The 19,258-nt window shown below is 38.9% G+C and overlaps 1 protein-coding gene across 2 annotated transcripts in view; it reads right to left on the bottom strand.

Moving 5' to 3' along the window:
• The window catches only part of LOC113122185 (myelin basic protein), a 51,380-nt gene that overhangs the window by 16,518 nt on the left and 15,604 nt on the right, over positions 1-19,258 (bottom strand). For both annotated transcript variants that reach the window (XR_003294836.1, XM_026293304.1), the window contains exon 3: positions 14,627-14,696. Coding sequence is in view for 1 of the 2 variants with exons in the window: in XM_026293304.1 (XP_026149089.1) it covers positions 14,627-14,696 (70 nt within the window). In the remaining variant the exon portion in view is untranslated. The remainder of the gene's footprint in view (positions 1-14,626; positions 14,697-19,258) is intronic.

The raw sequence follows: 19,258 nt of genomic DNA on the forward strand, positions 1-19,258 counted from the left end.
CATTTGAAAAGACATCAGTTGTTCACAGCTGCTTTAAAGCAGACAAACCACCCATTTCAATGATGCTGATTCAAGCTTTTATTTCAACAAGGCATAACAGCAGGACAGTTACGTCAATGATTTAAATGTGTAAAAATAGAGGCCTAGGCAGGTTTTGGTCAGAGGAAAAGGTGGATATTAAAGGCACTACAGCAGGTGTAACAACACTCCCTCCTTTCAGCCTGTTTAGAGAAAGGGAATCGGCCATAATGACTTTACACTGACCCCATACCACAGCAGTAACTACACAAATTTGTTCCACGCTATTCAGCAAAGCATTGAATGTTTTTGCAAAATGATGCAAATTAATCCTGCAGTGAAAGGTTTGCCTGCTCACCCTGGGCTTTAAAATCTCCTGAAAGTTGAGATTTAATAACGGTCACTGGCTTCTTAGCTGTCGTACCATGGTTCCTCAATAATACTGTACTTTCTTTTGGGAAGAGTTTGCGCACAGTCAGCAGAGTTGCAATTTTATTTAAATGTCCTGGCCTGAGCACTTTTTACTGCAGTTAAAACGACGTACAAAAATCCCTCCGAAGTATATGCAATACTTTGGTGGTTTGAAGTTTCTCCCAGGATTTCCTTAGCAGATGGCATGACCTGCCAGACACTGAAGGAAAAGCTGGTACGTGGTCTTGGCAGCCAACAGCTAGGCCCATTTATGGGCTGGATCTGTCACATTTTCCGAGGAACTGCTGCAGCATAATCAAGTCACTCAAGTTATTTACCTTTATCCTCACCCACAGTAGCACAGCCTCATAAAATCACCGCAATGGATTTATGGATTTAAATTAAAAATCTGATCATAGTAAAGAATCTGAAACATAACAGCATTATTTGTTGGCCAGCTGTAAATATGATATATTATTATTCTGTTTCCTCTTACAATGGCCTTTTATTTTACCACAAAGAGCAGAATAGTCCTTTAGCAGGCTGCCTGTGACTTGTCTCATTTCTGTTATTTATCACCCGTTGCTTCCTTTTCCATTGGGTGTAATTGTCTGCCACCAATACCAATAAAATACATCTTACAGAAAGGAAAACATGCTGTGATAGATGAACTTTAACAGTCCTCCACAGTTTATAATACACCAGGCTCTCACTGACATGTTCACCATGCCTGGTCATGAAAAAGGTTATGTTCTGATGAGTAACAGATTATTCAGCTGACTATGTGTGCACTTACTAAAGGTGCATTAACATAGGTGTTTTGTGTGTGTGTGTATGTCCCAGCACAACCAACTACAATACATGTGTAAGGGACTGACAGGACTGTTGATTAATGCTGATGAATCTGTGATTACTGTGCCAGGTGCTGACATTTCTGACTAATCAGAACTCACTCTCCGACCACACAATCCTCCCCCACACATTTCCAGCTGCCTAATGATGAAGGATAGTGGATGACCAAGTTTATTCAGAGTGAAACATAAACCTACACTGCCAAATTATTATTGTTCTAGGATTTATCATTATTTACCGTTTGTGACTTTTTTAGATTTCTGCTTAGATAACATAGCTTAATGCATTCACATCATGCCCTGGATCAGATAAAAATCAGTGTTGTTGATACTATGTAATAATTTGCTGCTTGTGATCTGCTTTAACTTTAACTGCTCTAACTTAGGAATAATATGGGTAATATAGATACAAAGGTTAAGACAAAATATATTGATATTCCACTTAGATCTTAGTATTATCTGAACTTGACATGGTCATTCTTTATTGGAGGGATTTACTCTTTACCCACAGGACAGACATATCAGTCCCCCAAGGTAAAATGCAATAAATCCACTTAATAACATATGATATGAGGACCTTAAGTCTGCACTCTATACTATACTATACTATACTATACTATACTATACTATACTATACTATACTATACTATACTATACCTTGTAACGTTGCTGACGATTTTTGACATAAACCTGGATCTTACCCAGACACATTTTCTTCTTAAGTACAAAACATAAAAAAACAATCACAAAGTAGGAAATTAAAATAAATCTAAATACATCTGAACATGATTTATAAGTTAAAGTTTGTTTTTGGATCTAAATAGTATCTCATGAGCTTGAAAACGAAAGGAACATTTTAGGAACAGCTTAGGATAGGATCAGTGTGAGACAGGAGTTACATTTCAGATCTTGTTTAAAATCCCATACTGAAACCCAGCAAGTACATTTATGAGAAACAACCTCCTTCCCTCTGGGTCTACATGACCTTATGTGACTTTTTTCTGATATTATTTTCACTAAAATTCCTGCTATCATAAGCGTTTCTTCTAGCCTGGACTATTACAGAGTCAGCTCTTACGGTACGACCTATAAGATATACCTGACAAAACTGACACTCCCGTAAATCCTTTGGAGTCACTTAATGTCACTGGCAGCTACTGTGCTCTTCAATGTGCTGACTTTTCAATTAGCTTGAGGTTCAATATCTAAATTACAGTTACTCAGTCTGACTCATTTTCTCCACAACTCAGTGTTCCCATCAGTTTAATAACAACTGCCATGAGTCAGGCAATCAGTCAGCAAGTAGCAGCACTTAATAACACCCTCAGCACACCTAACCATTTTTCATTAATTGCAATTGTCTGTGCAGCTCAGTCTGACAGCTTAGACTAATGTTGATGTAAATGTTTTCAGTGTAATTTGAAGTCACTGCTCAGCTGTAAACTCTCAGTTTCACTGTGATGGCAGAGTACGGCTGAACACCAGTCAGTGTGCTTCCCTGAGAAATACTGACATGAGAAAGGAAATGATCTTTCATGTCATACCTAGATGTGTGTCACACTTTGCAGAAGTGAAGAAAATAGGATGGATGAAAGCAAAATCCAATGCTGCGCAAAGGTTAAGCTGATCTTCAGCATTTTAACATAATCCACAGGCATCCTAGTGCTGTTGTTGTAATCTGCCACGTATGAAAGCAACATACAAGAAGTAGTTTGTAGCAGTGGATGATGTATGCTGGAGATTAAAACCATAAGTAATTTGAAAAGTCAAGATTAGCAAATACAGTTACTGACTTAGCTGCACACTTGCCTGGTAATGAGCTAACAGACACTTTATTATTAAGTGTTAGTTTAAGTGGGGATGAAATAGAAATAATGTGTAGTATTATGAAGCGTTGCAATTATACGTCATTAACAATTATATATAAAGAATGTTTACATTATGTATTAATGTATAATGTTTACATTAAACTTCATGCTACCTTTGCTCCACATGGCTAGTTTACATACATTAACATGATCACATGGCCAATTAGCAAACCACTGTAAGTCACATACCATTTTGTGATCAATTTCGACATATTCATTATGCAATTACACAATAAAAGTATATTTACAGCTCATTTATGGACAGTGAATTGAAGCATTGGGTACAAATGTCACATTCTGATTAGGGGGCTGAGCACCCCTAAGTCTGATCCTAGGGTTGTGCCTGACTTTTAGACCGAAAACACAAATACCCCGAAAAAGAAAATTGGCTAATCATATAAAAAAAAAAACCATCAACACCATAAATCGGCCATCAGCTGCCCTGATTTCTAAAAACCAGCATCGGGCGTAGAAAAAAACCCATTTCGGTCAACCCCTAATTCTGAATGCACCTTTCCCCCTGTAGAATCCTTTGAAACAACTCCTCTTTTTCCAGCTGCACTGCTATCAGTGTGAGGATATGGCTATGCAAAAGAAACACAGCTTGTAAACAACACTAAGGGCCAATTATCCAGCAGTCTATACCAGAGGCAGGGGTCTACTGACAGTGTGCTGCCTTCACTTTGTTGGCTTCCTTCATAAACACCAAATTTATTCATGTGTTACAATCCAGAGATAATGACAGTGTCTCAGGCTAGTCCTTCACTGGTTCAGCTGACAGGTCCTTAAGCTACCCCTGAACAGACACTCTAAGGTCAGGATTTGTCCCACTCATTGTCAGATACGTCGCTGTGGATGCCTGCCTTTATTAACACGCCCTCATTCAAAATGTTTTCAGCTCTTCATAATGTAGACAAGACACAATCGTAGTCCGAGGGTGACCAGATAATAGCTTGTTACCTCATCTTGATGAATTAACCATGACAACTCCAAGATGGTCCTATGTCTAAAGCGCCACAGTGGTCTGATAATTCTGGTGAAACTATAGTGGACTACTGACGGGATCTGCTGCCCCTGGAGTCCCAGATTATTGCACCCAGAACAGTTACCATCACCACCACTGTTTCCTGCACGACACAGGTTAAATAGTTAGGTTAAGATGCTGAAAATGGCCTGTCAGATCTATTGGAGAAATTTAGTTCCCTGCTCGAGTGGAAAGCTCAGCATCTAGATAGGAAGAGGTATGCAGGCAGTGGGCCTCAATCTCCACATTCTTCCGCCTCTTCCACAGCATGAAGAGGACGTGTAGCCTTACATCTGGGACAACAACAAAGACTGTGTTGGGTTTGAAGCATGGGAAGCATTCCTCTGAAAAAGCAACCAATGCAATGTGGCCCCAAACCCAACTTCCCACCCATGGACAAAAAAATCTTTTTTTCTGGTGCATTTGTGATGGATCGGGAGCACCCACAAGCTTGGAGTAAAAAGACACTCTCTGTTTCAGAAACCCCATCTGGCATCCGGGATGTTAAGTCCCCCAGAGATTTTGCTGGACAAGATAAGAGTTACAGCAGAACTGCTCAAGCCATGCCTGTGATCTTTGAACTTGTGTCTCTAAATGTGGAAAGATATGATTCAAAAGCAAACAGCTCTGTTACTGGTGTGCTGTGCTAATAAAGTTAAGACAAGATTTAGCTAAACAGTATATCCTGCATTTTCAAAGACCAAAAAAAAAAAAAAAACACTTTGAACTGCACAGACACACCAAAAAATGAAGCATTAACCACATTTGGCTTGATCTCTAGTTGCTGTTAGTGTTGCAAGGTACATTACATTCGCAGCAATTTCAAAATTTCAAAGCTGTTGTATTTAATGAAGCAGCTAACCTTGCAGCACTACCAAATATAATGAAACCACAGGCGTGTTGTCAGCGCCTCACATTGATATGTTTACTGACAAACAGCAGTTGCTTTTCTCCTTTTTCACACCTCTCACCATCAGTCTTTCTTGACACGACTGAACTAAACATTTACAATGTTTAATACAACAGAATACAACAGAAGTGTGCTTGGTACAGACACAGACTGTCTACATCCATAATCAAATATCATCACTAATTGATTCTGTGTTACTGTTGGTTTAGATAATGTGAAACAGTCCAACGAGTCACTGTGCTTACACAAAATGACGATGCTGATTTAAGCTGTTTTAGGGCCACTTAATCTTTTGATTATTTATTAATCTGTCAGTATTTTTTTTTTTGCCTATGTAGGAAACTGTCTAATGCTCATTAGACATTAGTTTCCCAGCTATCCTAAGCTGACATTTACAATCCAAAATCCAAAGATATCTGATTTACAATGACATAAAGCAAAAAAACAAACAATTAGTCAATTATCTAAATGTTGTTGATACATTTTTGAATGACTGTCTAATCTACTCTTCATAGAACTATCCTCTTTGTTTTTTAACACATATCTTACATCTTCCTGGCACTTCACTGTGGCTTCCTATGACGTGAACTGAGGGTAGTTATATTTCTCTATGAACACACTATGAATCTTAATCTTGAATCTGTTCTGGATGATGGATTAATACAGCAGCATTTCTCTGAGCTGGCAGACGTGTTTGTGCCGGATGAGGTTTTCACTGGCAGCTGATATGAATGGGTGTCTCTAGTAGGACAGTGGGACAGCACACAAGAAGAATAGGGCTCAGCATGGTTTGATGCAAACAGCGTAGCACCCTGGGACGTTTCCTCACCCATGGAGACATGACAGGCCAAAACACATTTATGCATACAGGCACTTCAGCATGACAATAGACATGACTAATGTCCCAAAGTCATAAGCCAGCTGGAGGCTGGCAAACCCTGTTTGTGTAAATACACCAGTGGCAATGCTTAAGCATAAATCATCCATTAAGAATGATTTTATTCTGAGCCTGTGGTTTAAATGTGTGATGGGAAGTAGGAATAAAATAGAAAAGTGTAAATTGTCTATTCAGTCTATTCACACACACAGTAAAAACACACACGGTTTAATTTGTGCCAAAGTATGTCAAAGCACTGATATGGCACAGCTGAATTTATTGGTGGAGGAAGGATTGGGGGGACTTCTGCTACTGCAGGCTCAGTTCACACTGGCACCTACATGACTCTTGGGTACACTGATTACAAATAGTTATAAAAACAGGTGAACCTAAACAAGCACCAAGGAAGCAAAAATCCAGAGCTTTAGCTTTTTAGCTTTAAAATGCTTTTGTTTACTTGTATTGTATATACAAGCTTTAACCACAGTGATTACCTGATGTTTGTGAGGGAATGCATAATGTTTCAAAAATGCAATACAAAATTCACACCCACCACATGCAGCGATTGCCCAGTTTGTGAAAAGGGTTGGCAGGGTGAGTATTTTTTTTTTTATTCATTCTTTACACAAATTCTTCTACACTAAACCCAACCATTGGTCAGCTGTGCACATTTTGTGATTTCTCCCAGACGAGGATGTGGACTTTTAACTGGCTAAGCAATGCAATGTAGATCTTACTCTGTTCAGCATCTGCCACAGAAATCCTACAGATAAATTCCAATGTGAGCAGTGAAGCAAAATCTGATAGCGAACTGTGCCAACTGTGATGCACGTGATTCTCCAGTGTCTTAGTTGACACATGTTAACTGTAATCTATCTCAATCTGGATGTTTCCAAGTAAACCATATGATGTTTAAACACTGCAACATATACTTTGGGTATTTGGTATCTGGTTTCTGCTGCCCCCTCCCACACACACAGACACAGACACAGACACACACACATATATATATTTCTAATCTTTGTGAGGACACTAATAGACATGAAGCATTCCCTAAACCATCACAACTAAATGCTAAACCCTGACCCAAACCTAAACTTAATTCTAACCCTAACCCTAAAATGATGTCTTAACCCTCAGGAGTCTGAAAAAAGTGAGGACCGGAAAAATGTCTTCACTTTGATAGAAATATGCTCAAAATGGTACTCATAAAACTAGAAGTACAAGTACACACACACACACACACACACACACAGTGATTGTCCTGCCAGATGGTCAAGACCAGATGACGTGGTCTCCTGAATTCATGGTCATATTGAGGCACAATCTCTTACAACATGGCACAGAAACACACAGATGCAGAATGCACAGAGAGATGATGTGTGTCTTTATAAAATCCATCCAGAAAAAGCGCAGACACAGAATAAACAAGCCTGCATAAACAGGAATGCACCGAACATAAGCAAATATTTGCAGGCAATACATTTTGGAGCTTTTGCTTGTTTGAATGATCTTGAGATCAGTTTCATCTGAGAGAGAAAAAAAAACCTGGAGGAAGGGGGAAGAGATCAGTGGCGAGAAAGTGAGGTGAGAGGGGACAGAAACGAAGAATCTGAACAATGGTGTCAGACCAAAGAACACTGGTCCAGTGACGGATGCTGCCTTTTAACAATTAGAGCTTTTGAGGGAGATGGAGAGGAGGTGCTTCATGTTGGCAGTGCCAGGGCCCGTACAAGCCAGTGTCAGCCTCCGCCACAGAGACAAATGACTGAGCCACCGCACTTTAATATGTGGAGGAACAAACTCATACATATTCTCAGTACTGTGTTGGATGCACAGTCAGCAAAGCTGACACGGTCACAGTGATTAAACAGAGTAAAATACACACAGAGGAGGACCAGCACACACCATATTTTAAAAAAAAACCCACCATCTTAGTGTGCTAAATTAAACCATGTTTTCCTTGTGGATTTTGACTCTCTACACGGTGACCTTTTATTTCTACACCTAATAGGTACTAGTCAGTTCAAATGACAAGAAAACTCTTTTAAAATGCTCTAATCACTGTTTAATGTTTGGAAATGGGATGTTTGGAGTGATGAATCTTAACCCAACAATGCAATCCCCATCATCTCTATGAAGCACTTTAGCACCTTTTTGCTAAGTGTTTTGTTTTTCAGCCCAGAACTTTACAGCCTTGGTTCACTCTAATGGCTCTCCTGTTATGTCACTTTCTGCTGCAGCGGCTGCTCTTCCCTTTGCAAAGTTAAAATAAAAATATCTGCTGGATTTCCATCACGCATGGATGGAAATCTGCTGCTGTATTGACTTTACATTCCCATGGGTGGTGAAGGTTGGCATGTGTAAAACTGATATGCAGAAGCAGCATTTTGTTACCGTACCCAACAAAACCTGCACCAACTTTGTCAGCTCTTAAGTTCACATTTAAAACTTTTAAAACTGAAAGATTTAATGTTTCTTGCTGAATTTCCTTTCTAATGTCTCATTGCATTATGCAAAGTACTTTAAATCTCCTTTGTGTGTATCAAATTTTTTATTACATTCAGTGCTTACAGCAAAGCCAGCTCAAAAAACTCAAACATAACAGTTTTTAAAGTTTGAACCTCTTAGCATTTGAAAGACATTTTAATTATCAAAGCCTGCAGAATTCCAAATAGGTTCCACACATGTATGTAATATACATACAGGAGATAACTGATATACGGATGGACACAAACTGCAAACTCATCCACGACTAAAATCTTAAAGGTTTTCTGTTAAACAAACAGAAGTCATGTTTATACTCAGTGCTGCTGATCAAAAAGCTTTGTGTGTATCTTTGAACTCCGGCAAAGGTGTCAAATGCATTTTCTTCCTCAAAAACATTTGCAAGTATATTATATCCAGCATTCTTCCATATTTACTAGCAGTTAATCTTTGTTTTTTCCAATTCCAAAAAAGTTGGGACGCTGTCTAAAATCCACATAGAAACAGAATGCAGTGATTTGCAAATTTCATAAGACCATGGTCTTGGTATACGGGCATTCAGTACTGCATGGTGGCCTTGTCCCTTGCAGCCAAAGATTTCCCCAGGGTCTCTGAATCCTTTGATGACATTATGTACTGTAGATGATGATATATTTGAAGAAATGTTATGTTGATGAACATTATTCGGAAATTGCTCAACAAGTTCTAGATGCAGCTTTTCACAGATTGGTGACCCTCTGCTCATCTTTACTTCAACAGGGACACTGACTCTCTAAGAAGCTCTCTAAGATTTGTAAATCACTGCATTCTGTTTTTATGTAGATTTTACACAGCATCCCACCCATTTTTGGAATTGGGGTTGCAAAAAAAAAAAACTGCTCCATGGGACTAGTAGAGGTCTAAAACCTTGCGGGGAACTTTGAAGAATTGGAACTTTAAGTTACCAAAATCTAGCTTCTACGTTATTTTTATTAATTTCATAACACTGGGTTTTATTCTTGATTCAGATGTTTGTTCTGACAAACAAATCTGCTCAGTTGCCAAAAATATGTGTTAACAGTTAAGAATTATCACCAAACTCAAATCTTTTTTGTCTTATGAACATCATGTTATTACATCATGACTGGATCAATGTAATTCCCTCTACTTTGTCCTCTATCAGTCTCCATCAGTATGTTTGCAGACTGCTCACTCTGCACTGGCTCCCTGTCCATTTTGGTTTAAGATTTTACTGATTGGTTTTTAGGGCTCTTAAGGAGCAGGCCTAACTTTAAATCACTGACCTTATTCAGCACCCAGGTCTCTTAGATCCACTGTCCCATGGTCATATCATATCCAAAAAGGTAGCAGAGCTTTTGCAGTTACTGCTCTATGTTTGTGGAACCAGTTACCACTTGACATAAAAGGTGTTCTTTACATTTCTGCTCTTCAATCTAGGGCAGTGTATCTATTCACTGTCTGAACAAATTAGTGGCATGCATTTCTTCCTTTAAATCCTAAGTGGAGATGGTTCTGCACCAACCTGCTGTCTCAGCCACAGAATATTACTGTATCAACTTTCCCAGCTTGCTGATCTTCACAAACAGTGTGCAAATTCTTTGCAATAAAGATGCTCTCAGGGTTCACTCAGGAGTGGTCACTTGCTGACTGAAAACAGCTGAGTCTTTCTGTCTATCCTCTTTATTTCAACATATCCTGCTGGGTGGATTTAACTTACAAAGCTTATAATTGGAAAATTGCTACAGGACTATACTACCATAATGCCTCAAAAATATGTATGTACTAGTAAATTTTTAATATTTTACTAAATGCTGTACTATCACTTGTGTTAGAACTCCCTTTATAGGGTCTTTGTAGGAAAAGGAACAGTTAAAAAAAAAAAAGACCTGCCTATTCCTTCATTCTTTATGTTTTGATCAGTTGCTCCTATAGAGAAGGTATAAATCCTGCATAACCACATGAGTGGCCCTTTAAGCCACCTTGCCTTAAAATGCATCATCACCCAGTGATGATGAGGAAACAGTGACCCAGACAGAGTCATGACAGAACAGGCAGACACATCGAGGGGGTCTGTTTTGCAGAGCGGGGGCCTGCTGCAGCAAGGGTCAGGTAATGGAACCATAATGGGCTTTTAACAGCTGATGCTGGTGTTTGTCCTTCAGTGGAAAAGCAGTGCAAACAGGAAGTGCTGCATGGAGACATCTCCAGATGCTTGACAGGTCGGAAAGAGTCGTGACGCCTGCTGATGACAGCTACACCAAAAACAGGCTTCAATAAAGCACTGCTAACCTGTCTGTCATAAAGCACTCACACTGTGCCAATATGGTGGGTATTCCTTTTTTTCTCTTTTACCTGCACCCTGAATCAACCTAATGGTGCTAAATTACTTCAGCCTTGGTGCACAGGTGAGAAGGAGGCTTTAAATGTGTCCTGACAATGCCCTCTAAGTATGAGTTAGAAACTGATAAGAATATTGGATTTTTGCTATTACAGAGCAGTGCTGTTAAACATTAAACATCAAGGTGGAATCTACACATGAACACCGAGACGTTCTGAAGCAGCGTTTCAACCAGTAACTATCAGACAAAACACACACAAACCTCTTTTAGTACAGATTCTGAGCTTGAACTCACTTTCTTACACACAGTCTTCATTTACTGGATTAATCAGTCTAAACACCAAAGTAATTATTTCTCCTGATGTGCAGGTGCAGCTCAATACTGTGGCAGATGCAGCAGTCAGTTCATGTACATGCTGCTGCTTAACTCCAGTTTTTAAAGACACTGCCACTAAAACCTGCTTTCCTAATTAACTTATGTTTCCATCATGAACTGCCAGAGGCACCTATGTGAGCAAGCCAAGGTCAAACAACAGACTAATGTAAAATGATTGTATTTAATTATGGCTGATTTAAAGGTCAAGCCCAAAAAAAAATAATAAAAAATACCTTGGTTACCAGTACTATAGTGATCTACTGTGCCTGGGCACTATGCTGTCTCCAAAGCCTGAAAGTAATGACTCTGTGTGTTGTGTGGGTGGCTGCTCTGAAGTGTCACTTGTGTCAGTAGTGGATCCCCTTAGTCTGCTCCATGCTGATCAATGACAAGCGTTTGACACAAGAGACAAGAATTAGCTGCAGGAGATGGAGCGTATCAAGTGGCTAACGGATCTGACGAAGCCTCTGCATGTTATAATGTTACTGTGAGAATCAGTCAGAACAGCGAGACAAAGTGGTGGTTCTCTAGTGCTGTATACTTCCCTCTGCACTAGGAGACATGATTGCATAATCAAACCAGCTGCCATGAAACGACATCAATATGGACACACACAATATTCAATCATGCACACACACTTGAGTTAGATAAATTGCAAATTGCATAATATTCAATCAATATTGACCTTTCTTTAAAAATCAGTTGGGTTGCAAGTACTGCCCCTGATTTCAGTTTGAATGATTTCATATTTGTTATATAATTGATCAAAGACACACTCACTGTGTGTTAGAAGACCTGAACTGATATATGACATATTCAGGTCAGATTCCTCCACATCTGTGTTCTTAATGCTGGCAGCAAGTAGTATTAGTAAAATAAGCAGGATTTACTTCTCTAGTTCCATTCCTATGTAGTTATTTTCCATAAATTAAGCTCCTGACCAGTATTGGTAAACCTAAATACTCTAGCATTGTAGTATTGTATTGTATTCCTTTACAATATAATATAACATTATATTGTAGTATTACAATATAATACTACAAATAGCCTATTGATCACATTTCTGCAAAATAAAAACCAGAAAACAAAACAAAACAAACAAAAAAAAAACATGTGGTGTCCTGTTACTAATGTCCAGGCTTGACCACCAAAAACTACAGGTAAGTCACGTTTTACAAAATAAAAGATTTGACATCTTACAGACCATTCTTTAACATACTGCTGCCAACTCTTCACTTTACAGTAACTACTTAAACTCATTACTTCAGTGATTTTTCATATTGATCTCCTCGCCTATCCCAGGGGTACACCCTGGACAGGTCCCCAGTCCATCACAGGGCCACATATACAAAGACAAACAACCTCACACACTCACACTCACTCCTATGGGCAATTTAGAGTCACCAATCAACCTGACATACATGTTTTTGGACTGTGGGAGGAAACCAGAGTACCTGGAGAAAACCCACGCACCTACCCATGCTTGTCATCAAGGCCAACAAAATCAAATGATGTCAAATAGTCTTTTCACCTCTTTTAGCTTGTGAAGACTTGTGAATAATATTAAAGCCAAATTAAAGTCATTTCTCTTGAAATGCATATCCTGCAGCAGTGGTTGTGACAATGGCAGGAAAAGCACAGAGAAAATTGTTAGTTCAGCCACATGTTATTTTTGTCATCTCTGGAGTTTCAGTGCCTATGAGATTCAGTGGCTATTGTACCCTGTGACGAAGAAGGGTCTGGGAGAAGGGAAGCATTGTACTGCTTTGAATGGTTTTGCCCTCAGGATGATCTTTAACACACTTAAAAAAACTATGTGCTAACCTTAGTGAGAACATGTGGCCACATCCTTCTCCTCAGCTCACCCTGAAAATAATCAAGACCAACACAGGGTGAAAAAACAGGCTGCCCTTCTCTTCTATCCATCCTTTGAGCATGTTTTGAAGAATAAACAGCCAACTTTCCCTCTCTCCAACCTCTACTTCACTTTACTACTTGGTGCAATTACTTTTTTGGGCAGCGATGCAACTAAGTCTAAGCAAGCAACTATGGGCAGCCAATACACTATAAGTCTGCAGTTGATGTTCGGCTCGGGGCGTTTGGTCACTGCACACATTGTATGTGAGGGAGGGGGAAAAAAACCATTTCCTTCACCCTGGGAGGCGTCTCAGGCTGAATCTTCACCCAGCTCATACCATCAAAGTTGACAACAGTCAACAGAAGCCTCAGTGTTTCATTCACAACAGGGAGAAAAATACACTGAGGATGAGGATTTCTTGGGAATTTTCACTTAAACTTCTGTTATATAATTTCATAGAACATGATCTACATTATCTTAGAGTTACAGTATACAGTATGGCCCAGTAGAAAAGCCAATGTGATTTACCTTTGATTAGAAGGAAATCAGAGCTGTTGCCTCATTAACAAAGAAAAATCTGAACACTTGTACTAGCAATCCCACTTCTCTTTTAGCCTCAGGGATAATACCCTTCATCTCCATTTGTTCAAGCATCTAGCACTAAAATCATCTTCGTGTCATCCTACAGATACCCTCGCTGTTGTACATCAAACTCTGCCCTCATCTGCCAAGCTGCAGTATTACAAAGGCACAGCAACCCTTATACACCTAACACATCACAAGACATGTGACCGAGAGGAAACTTCTCTAAGAGCAAACTGTGAGAAATGAAGCTCGACGAAAGTAACCTTTGAGATTTTCTCATTATAAGGAATAGTTAAGGTTCCACAAGCCAGTAAGTTTCATTCATCATTGCTAACTGATACTTTTCACATGCCAGACTGCTGACTCCCAACAAATGTCACGTTGCTGGATTAGCAGCATTTGAGTCAGTGTCGTGAGGCTGAAGCCTTTCAACAGATATTGAGTCAAGATAGCAAAGTTAAAGGAGCTACTGTGTCAATATGAATTTAAGGCTGCCATTTCAGGTTCCACCGATTTCTTCACGTTTCAACACATTTCAGTGCTTTCTACTGTGCTTTACATCTCAGGCCTTGTTAAGAACTGCCAGGGAAATAACCACAAAAATCAATATCACATTAAGTAATGCATTTTTGGACAGAGAAAAAATATTGAAGATATCTCAATAGATCAGTATTTAAAGAGTCCATAATTACAGTCTTACAAAATGATGTGCTGGGAATGCACATCATGTTCTTCTGCACTGAGCCAGTAGACTAATCACTTGTAGAGGCCTTGAAGGCTTTAACATAAGAGAGACAATTACAATCACATTGAGGCAATAGAGTTTCTTAAGATGGGACCCATTTTGCAATCTGCTCAATAGTGATGGATTTGCCTGAATATTGTCACTGCTAACTCTTATTCATGAAAACAGTGGGAAGTATAAAAACGTGTGTACCAGTTTTTGGGATGTTACCTGGGAGTTCAGCATAACGTCGATACAAATGTTTTACAAGAATTCCAACTCAAGACGTGACCTCTTACCAAAGACTTCATCTTGTGACTCAGGTTCTGCTTCTGCTGTCTGCTCTGCTTTGGGTTCAGGTGATGGAGCCTTTAACAGAGAAAGACAAAAACAGATTGAAGAGTTGAGGTGCCTAGGTACCATGGCAACAGAGGGAAGAGAGAGCCCAGCTGACAGGAGGAGAGAGGAGGAACAGAAACAGGCTATTTAGGCTTTTGGGCTTTATAATTACAGCAGAATTATACTCAGGTCTATTTATTTACATTCAAAAGAAGCAGCTGCTTTTCCGTAGCTGCTGCAACTACTGTAAGGAGGGAAAGCAAAGATTGTGATATAAAATAAAACACAACACAGAACAGATAAAAATGAAAACCTCATAAAACTTGAAATCTTGAAGTGGATCATGAATTGGTATTTACTGTTTCACATTTGTTCTGTAAGCTCAATTCACACATCTGGTTAAGTAACCCCTGAAGGTCTCTTTAAATTTAAGAGTGGTTTTATATCAGAACGGCAGGTGACCAGCATTTCCAGGTTGTGAAGATAGCGGTCACTGTTCTTCTACAGTAGGACTACAGCTTTATTCATTTTCAGTCATTTTGAAGATATGGAATTTGTTTTTGTGTAATTAAATCTGAGTTGAATATTACATCAGATTATTGATCCAGAATCTCTTTATCTGGAAACAGTTTAAATAATTTGGTACATAATTGAACAAGGAACGTTTCAAAACATGGCAGTTGACCTTATTATCATGTGCACTGGTGAGTGCTTGCTCACCACACTCATACACTTCCCCTCAGCTCACAGGGCTGTGTCACAGCTGCACTCATCTGTATGCTCATTTAAAGGTGAGCAGTGATGTCTCCACAGTTTCTGAATGCCTGTGTTGATTCGCAGTGCTGGCAAACCCGGAGGTGGAAATGGGGGATTGGCATGAGAAAAAAAAATAATAATACATGTGTGTTTGGTTTTCTTGTTGTTTCAGGTAATATAATTTTTATTGTTTCCTCCATACTAGCCTTATTAAAATCGCTACAAACTATCTTTTAAGTGACCCCAGTTTTACATTAATGCTTAATCATCTGCCAAACTTATGGTTGGCTATTTCATTTAAGAGATTTTCTGAACTTTTTGGGTTGTGTTTTCATTAGTTTGATGCAGGCAGGTCTCGTAAAGAAAAGGGTAATGCTTGGTACTTTTGTGCACAAATCAGAATTTTGTGACGTGAATCAAAAACCAATGACATTTCCTAAGGGTTGTTTGGCTGCAATCAATATAATGTGACCAACTTGAAATGTTAAAACATTTTTCATTTTGAAAATAAATAATACTTACAAAGGTGTTTTAGAGAGTTGCTTATTTAGCCATAAATTAAGTTTCATGCTACAGAGAAATACCTTCAGAGCTTTGAAATCAATATTTCTAGGACTATTATTTTGATAATTCAGTATTTTTGCAAGAAATAGACTTAAGAAAGCCTTAAAGAATCAATTCCAGAGGAAAATGTTTTTCAGTTCATTTAGGAAGCTAATGATGAAGCAGAAATAGCATACGAGGAAAAAGGAAAAGCAGCTGTGTAACCGATGAGATGTATGTTCAGAGCAGGCATCTCTGACAAATTGCACAAGGATATTTTCTGCATTATCACTGCATTCTTACAGTCTGGCACATCAACATTTTTCCCATCATTAAATTACTCAGCATTCAACCTCTTGGATCCCCACACACCCACACACAGACATAGCTGTCTTGATTCTCTCTTCACCTTTGCACTTTTTGCGAGCAGTGCCAAACACAAATCCACATTGCTGGAAGCGAGGTTTTGGTGACTGGGTCCAACTGATATTTTGGATCTTTTGACTGAATGTATAAGTAATTTTGTAATACACAAAACAGAGATAATCATTATATGTACTGTGTGTCATACTGATCTCCTCCACCATATATGGTTCTCATTATAAACAAATAGAGTGACAGGAGAAAATGCAGGAGTTGTGCAAATTTCACTTAGAGGACCAGAGCAGCAGCTTGACGCCATCCTTGGGCAGAAGCTGTCAGCGTGACTTCACACCTACTTGCCACTGGTGCCTTATTAAAAATAGCACTTGTTGAGCATAGCTTCAATAGATGTTTGTGCTGTAGACTGAAACACTGCCTGAACCAAGAGCAAGTAAAGCAGATCAGGAAAGCAATTAGGATCAAACTTGCCAATTATTACCCTGAGAAGCTCTCTCCATTCTCTTGATGACCATTATGTTTCACTGTAATTAATATAAGCAAATGAATGAGCTCTTACACCTGTCAAGAGTCTACTCCTACATTTCTTTCTCATAATACTCTTTTTAACAAGCACATTTTACTATAATACAATGTTTATATTCATGTCTTGTACATGCAGCTATGGCCTCAGTCTTTAACAATATTCTCATTTTATTGCTCCCTGTGAACACTGACAAAGCCTGCCACTCACAGGGTTCTCAACCAACTTCTATTGTTTAAAGTGCTTGCAAGCTAAAGCTGATAAAATATACTTGTCCTACTTTCAGCTTGATATGTGAATCCTGCCTTTGTGTACCTGTGTCTGAAATCAAGAGCCCATTGTTTCTGAAAATAGCAAAAAAAATTTCAAGTACTAAATCTACCAATTTTGTCATTATTCATGTGCTGTGGATGGAAAGCTTGCAAGTGTGGGAGCAATAAGAGGGCAGGGGTTGGTAGTAAACTACAAAAGCAAATCAAAAAATTTTATTCTTGAGTGTTTTGGCTGTTTCAAATTACTGTATATTACTTTAAATATATCAGGGCTAATAACTGTGACCAGTTTATCTTGTTTGATGGATCTCAGTCTGGTTCACTCAGCCATGGTGGCTGCCACTTCAGTTCCACTCAGACAACGTTCAATGATGGGGTAGTGGCTGGGGTTCAATGTGCCTAAGTACTCCTAACATTCAAGCAGAGAGAAGAGAAGAAGAGTGCAGTGATTTGAACACCTTTCAGGACTTGGCTGATCTGACACTTTCAAAGGAATCCAAGTTCTTCTCCCTATATGCGGTTCCGTGATAGCTCTGCCCTTCACTCTTTCATCCTGTCCACACTTCAGAGATGGAAGACAAATGGAGCATGTCGATTTCATCTCACTATTTCACTGATATAAAAAAAGTACTAGACACCATAGAGTCTTTGTGGCCCTACCTTCAAAAAGGTCAATTTAATATCGCAGTAATGTTAATCAAATGTCAAGAGTATAGTCAAATAGTGTACTCTTTGAACAGGTCTAGATACAATTCAGATGTGACTGTCTCTCTTTGCAGATCTCACTCAGAGGAACAGAAGAGACAGGAACATGCCTGCTGGGCTGGTCACAACACACACAGCATTGTAATTGGGTACAATGGTAAAACTGATTACTTCTGAAGGCTGGTGTCCTGCTAGCTAAGCCTCAAGCTCCCGCATCTGGAGACTTCAGCCTTCAGTTCATTAGAGCTGAATGACACAAAGGAGTCAATGAAAGAAGAACTAACAAAGTATCATCTCAGTGTAAAGTCTAATATATTTGGTTTTTGAGTCACAGCCTTTCACAGCAAACACAATCTGATAAACCTTACAGTCTGAAGCTCTTCAACATGATTTAATTAGTGAGATTAGTCTATCAATTTTAGCTATGTTTTAAATTCCATCTGGTTTCTGTGATTTCCCTAATAGTCAACATTTTTCATTTTAATTTGGTGAACTAGTGGTAGAGGCATTAGTGGTACTCTTTCCTAATAGTGGAAAAAACATCTCATTTAAATTTTGCCTGAGAAGGTGGAAATGGGACCCACGAGTGTGACCAGAAAGGCGGATTCTTGATTAATTAAAAACAAGCACACCATCACTTCTTGTTGTGAGTGTAAGCTGTATGCACAGCATTTAAGATTTGACTTGTGCTTTTTTTTAAGTGTGAGTTTTTACTTTATTCCAAAACCATAAAGACAATCAAAGTATAGCAAAAGTGAATTGAATGCCCTAGAGAAAATCCACTAATATAAAATCAGTTTTGTATTTTCTCACTGGCTGGAAGCCAGCTCATAATTACATGCTAAAGTATTGTCTTTCCATTTTTTATTTGTGCACACACTTTAGCCAATGTATTTTATTACATTCTCCTTCAGGCAGCCACTTCCTGTACTGCACAACAAGAACTGCATTCTAATTGCTTCTGTTAGTGATTTCCTACATTCCCAAAAATCACTTGCAGAGAATGTGAACTGTTACTGTCCATTTTTAGGTTGTACAAGTGCATAGAAAAAGCACTGGTGCTTTTTATGCTGTTGTCAGTGGGGGAATTGGTATCTCTGTCTTTGCTGTCTGGTGTCTCTAGATTTAAAAGTATGCACTATGACACAAAGGCTTTGACACCAAACCCTGCGATGTTTACTGTTCGTGATTCGATTCCTTTCACCATAGCCAGGTAGGAAATTTCACAACAGGCACCAACAACATAGAGTAACAGTCTATGGTTGGCCAGTAACCTCCACAACCAGCACAGTGGGGCCAGAAAAGCAATGTATACTGCAAATGGATGGGTTTTTTTTTATTATAGTAAATGATATCCAGAAAATGATATACATTATTGGTAATTTTTTGTCTTTAGTGTCAACATAGAGAGA

The sequence above is a fragment of the Mastacembelus armatus genome, chromosome 16 (assembly GCF_900324485.2).
Source record: "Mastacembelus armatus chromosome 16, fMasArm1.2, whole genome shotgun sequence".
NCBI lineage: Eukaryota > Metazoa > Chordata > Actinopteri > Synbranchiformes > Mastacembelidae > Mastacembelus > Mastacembelus armatus.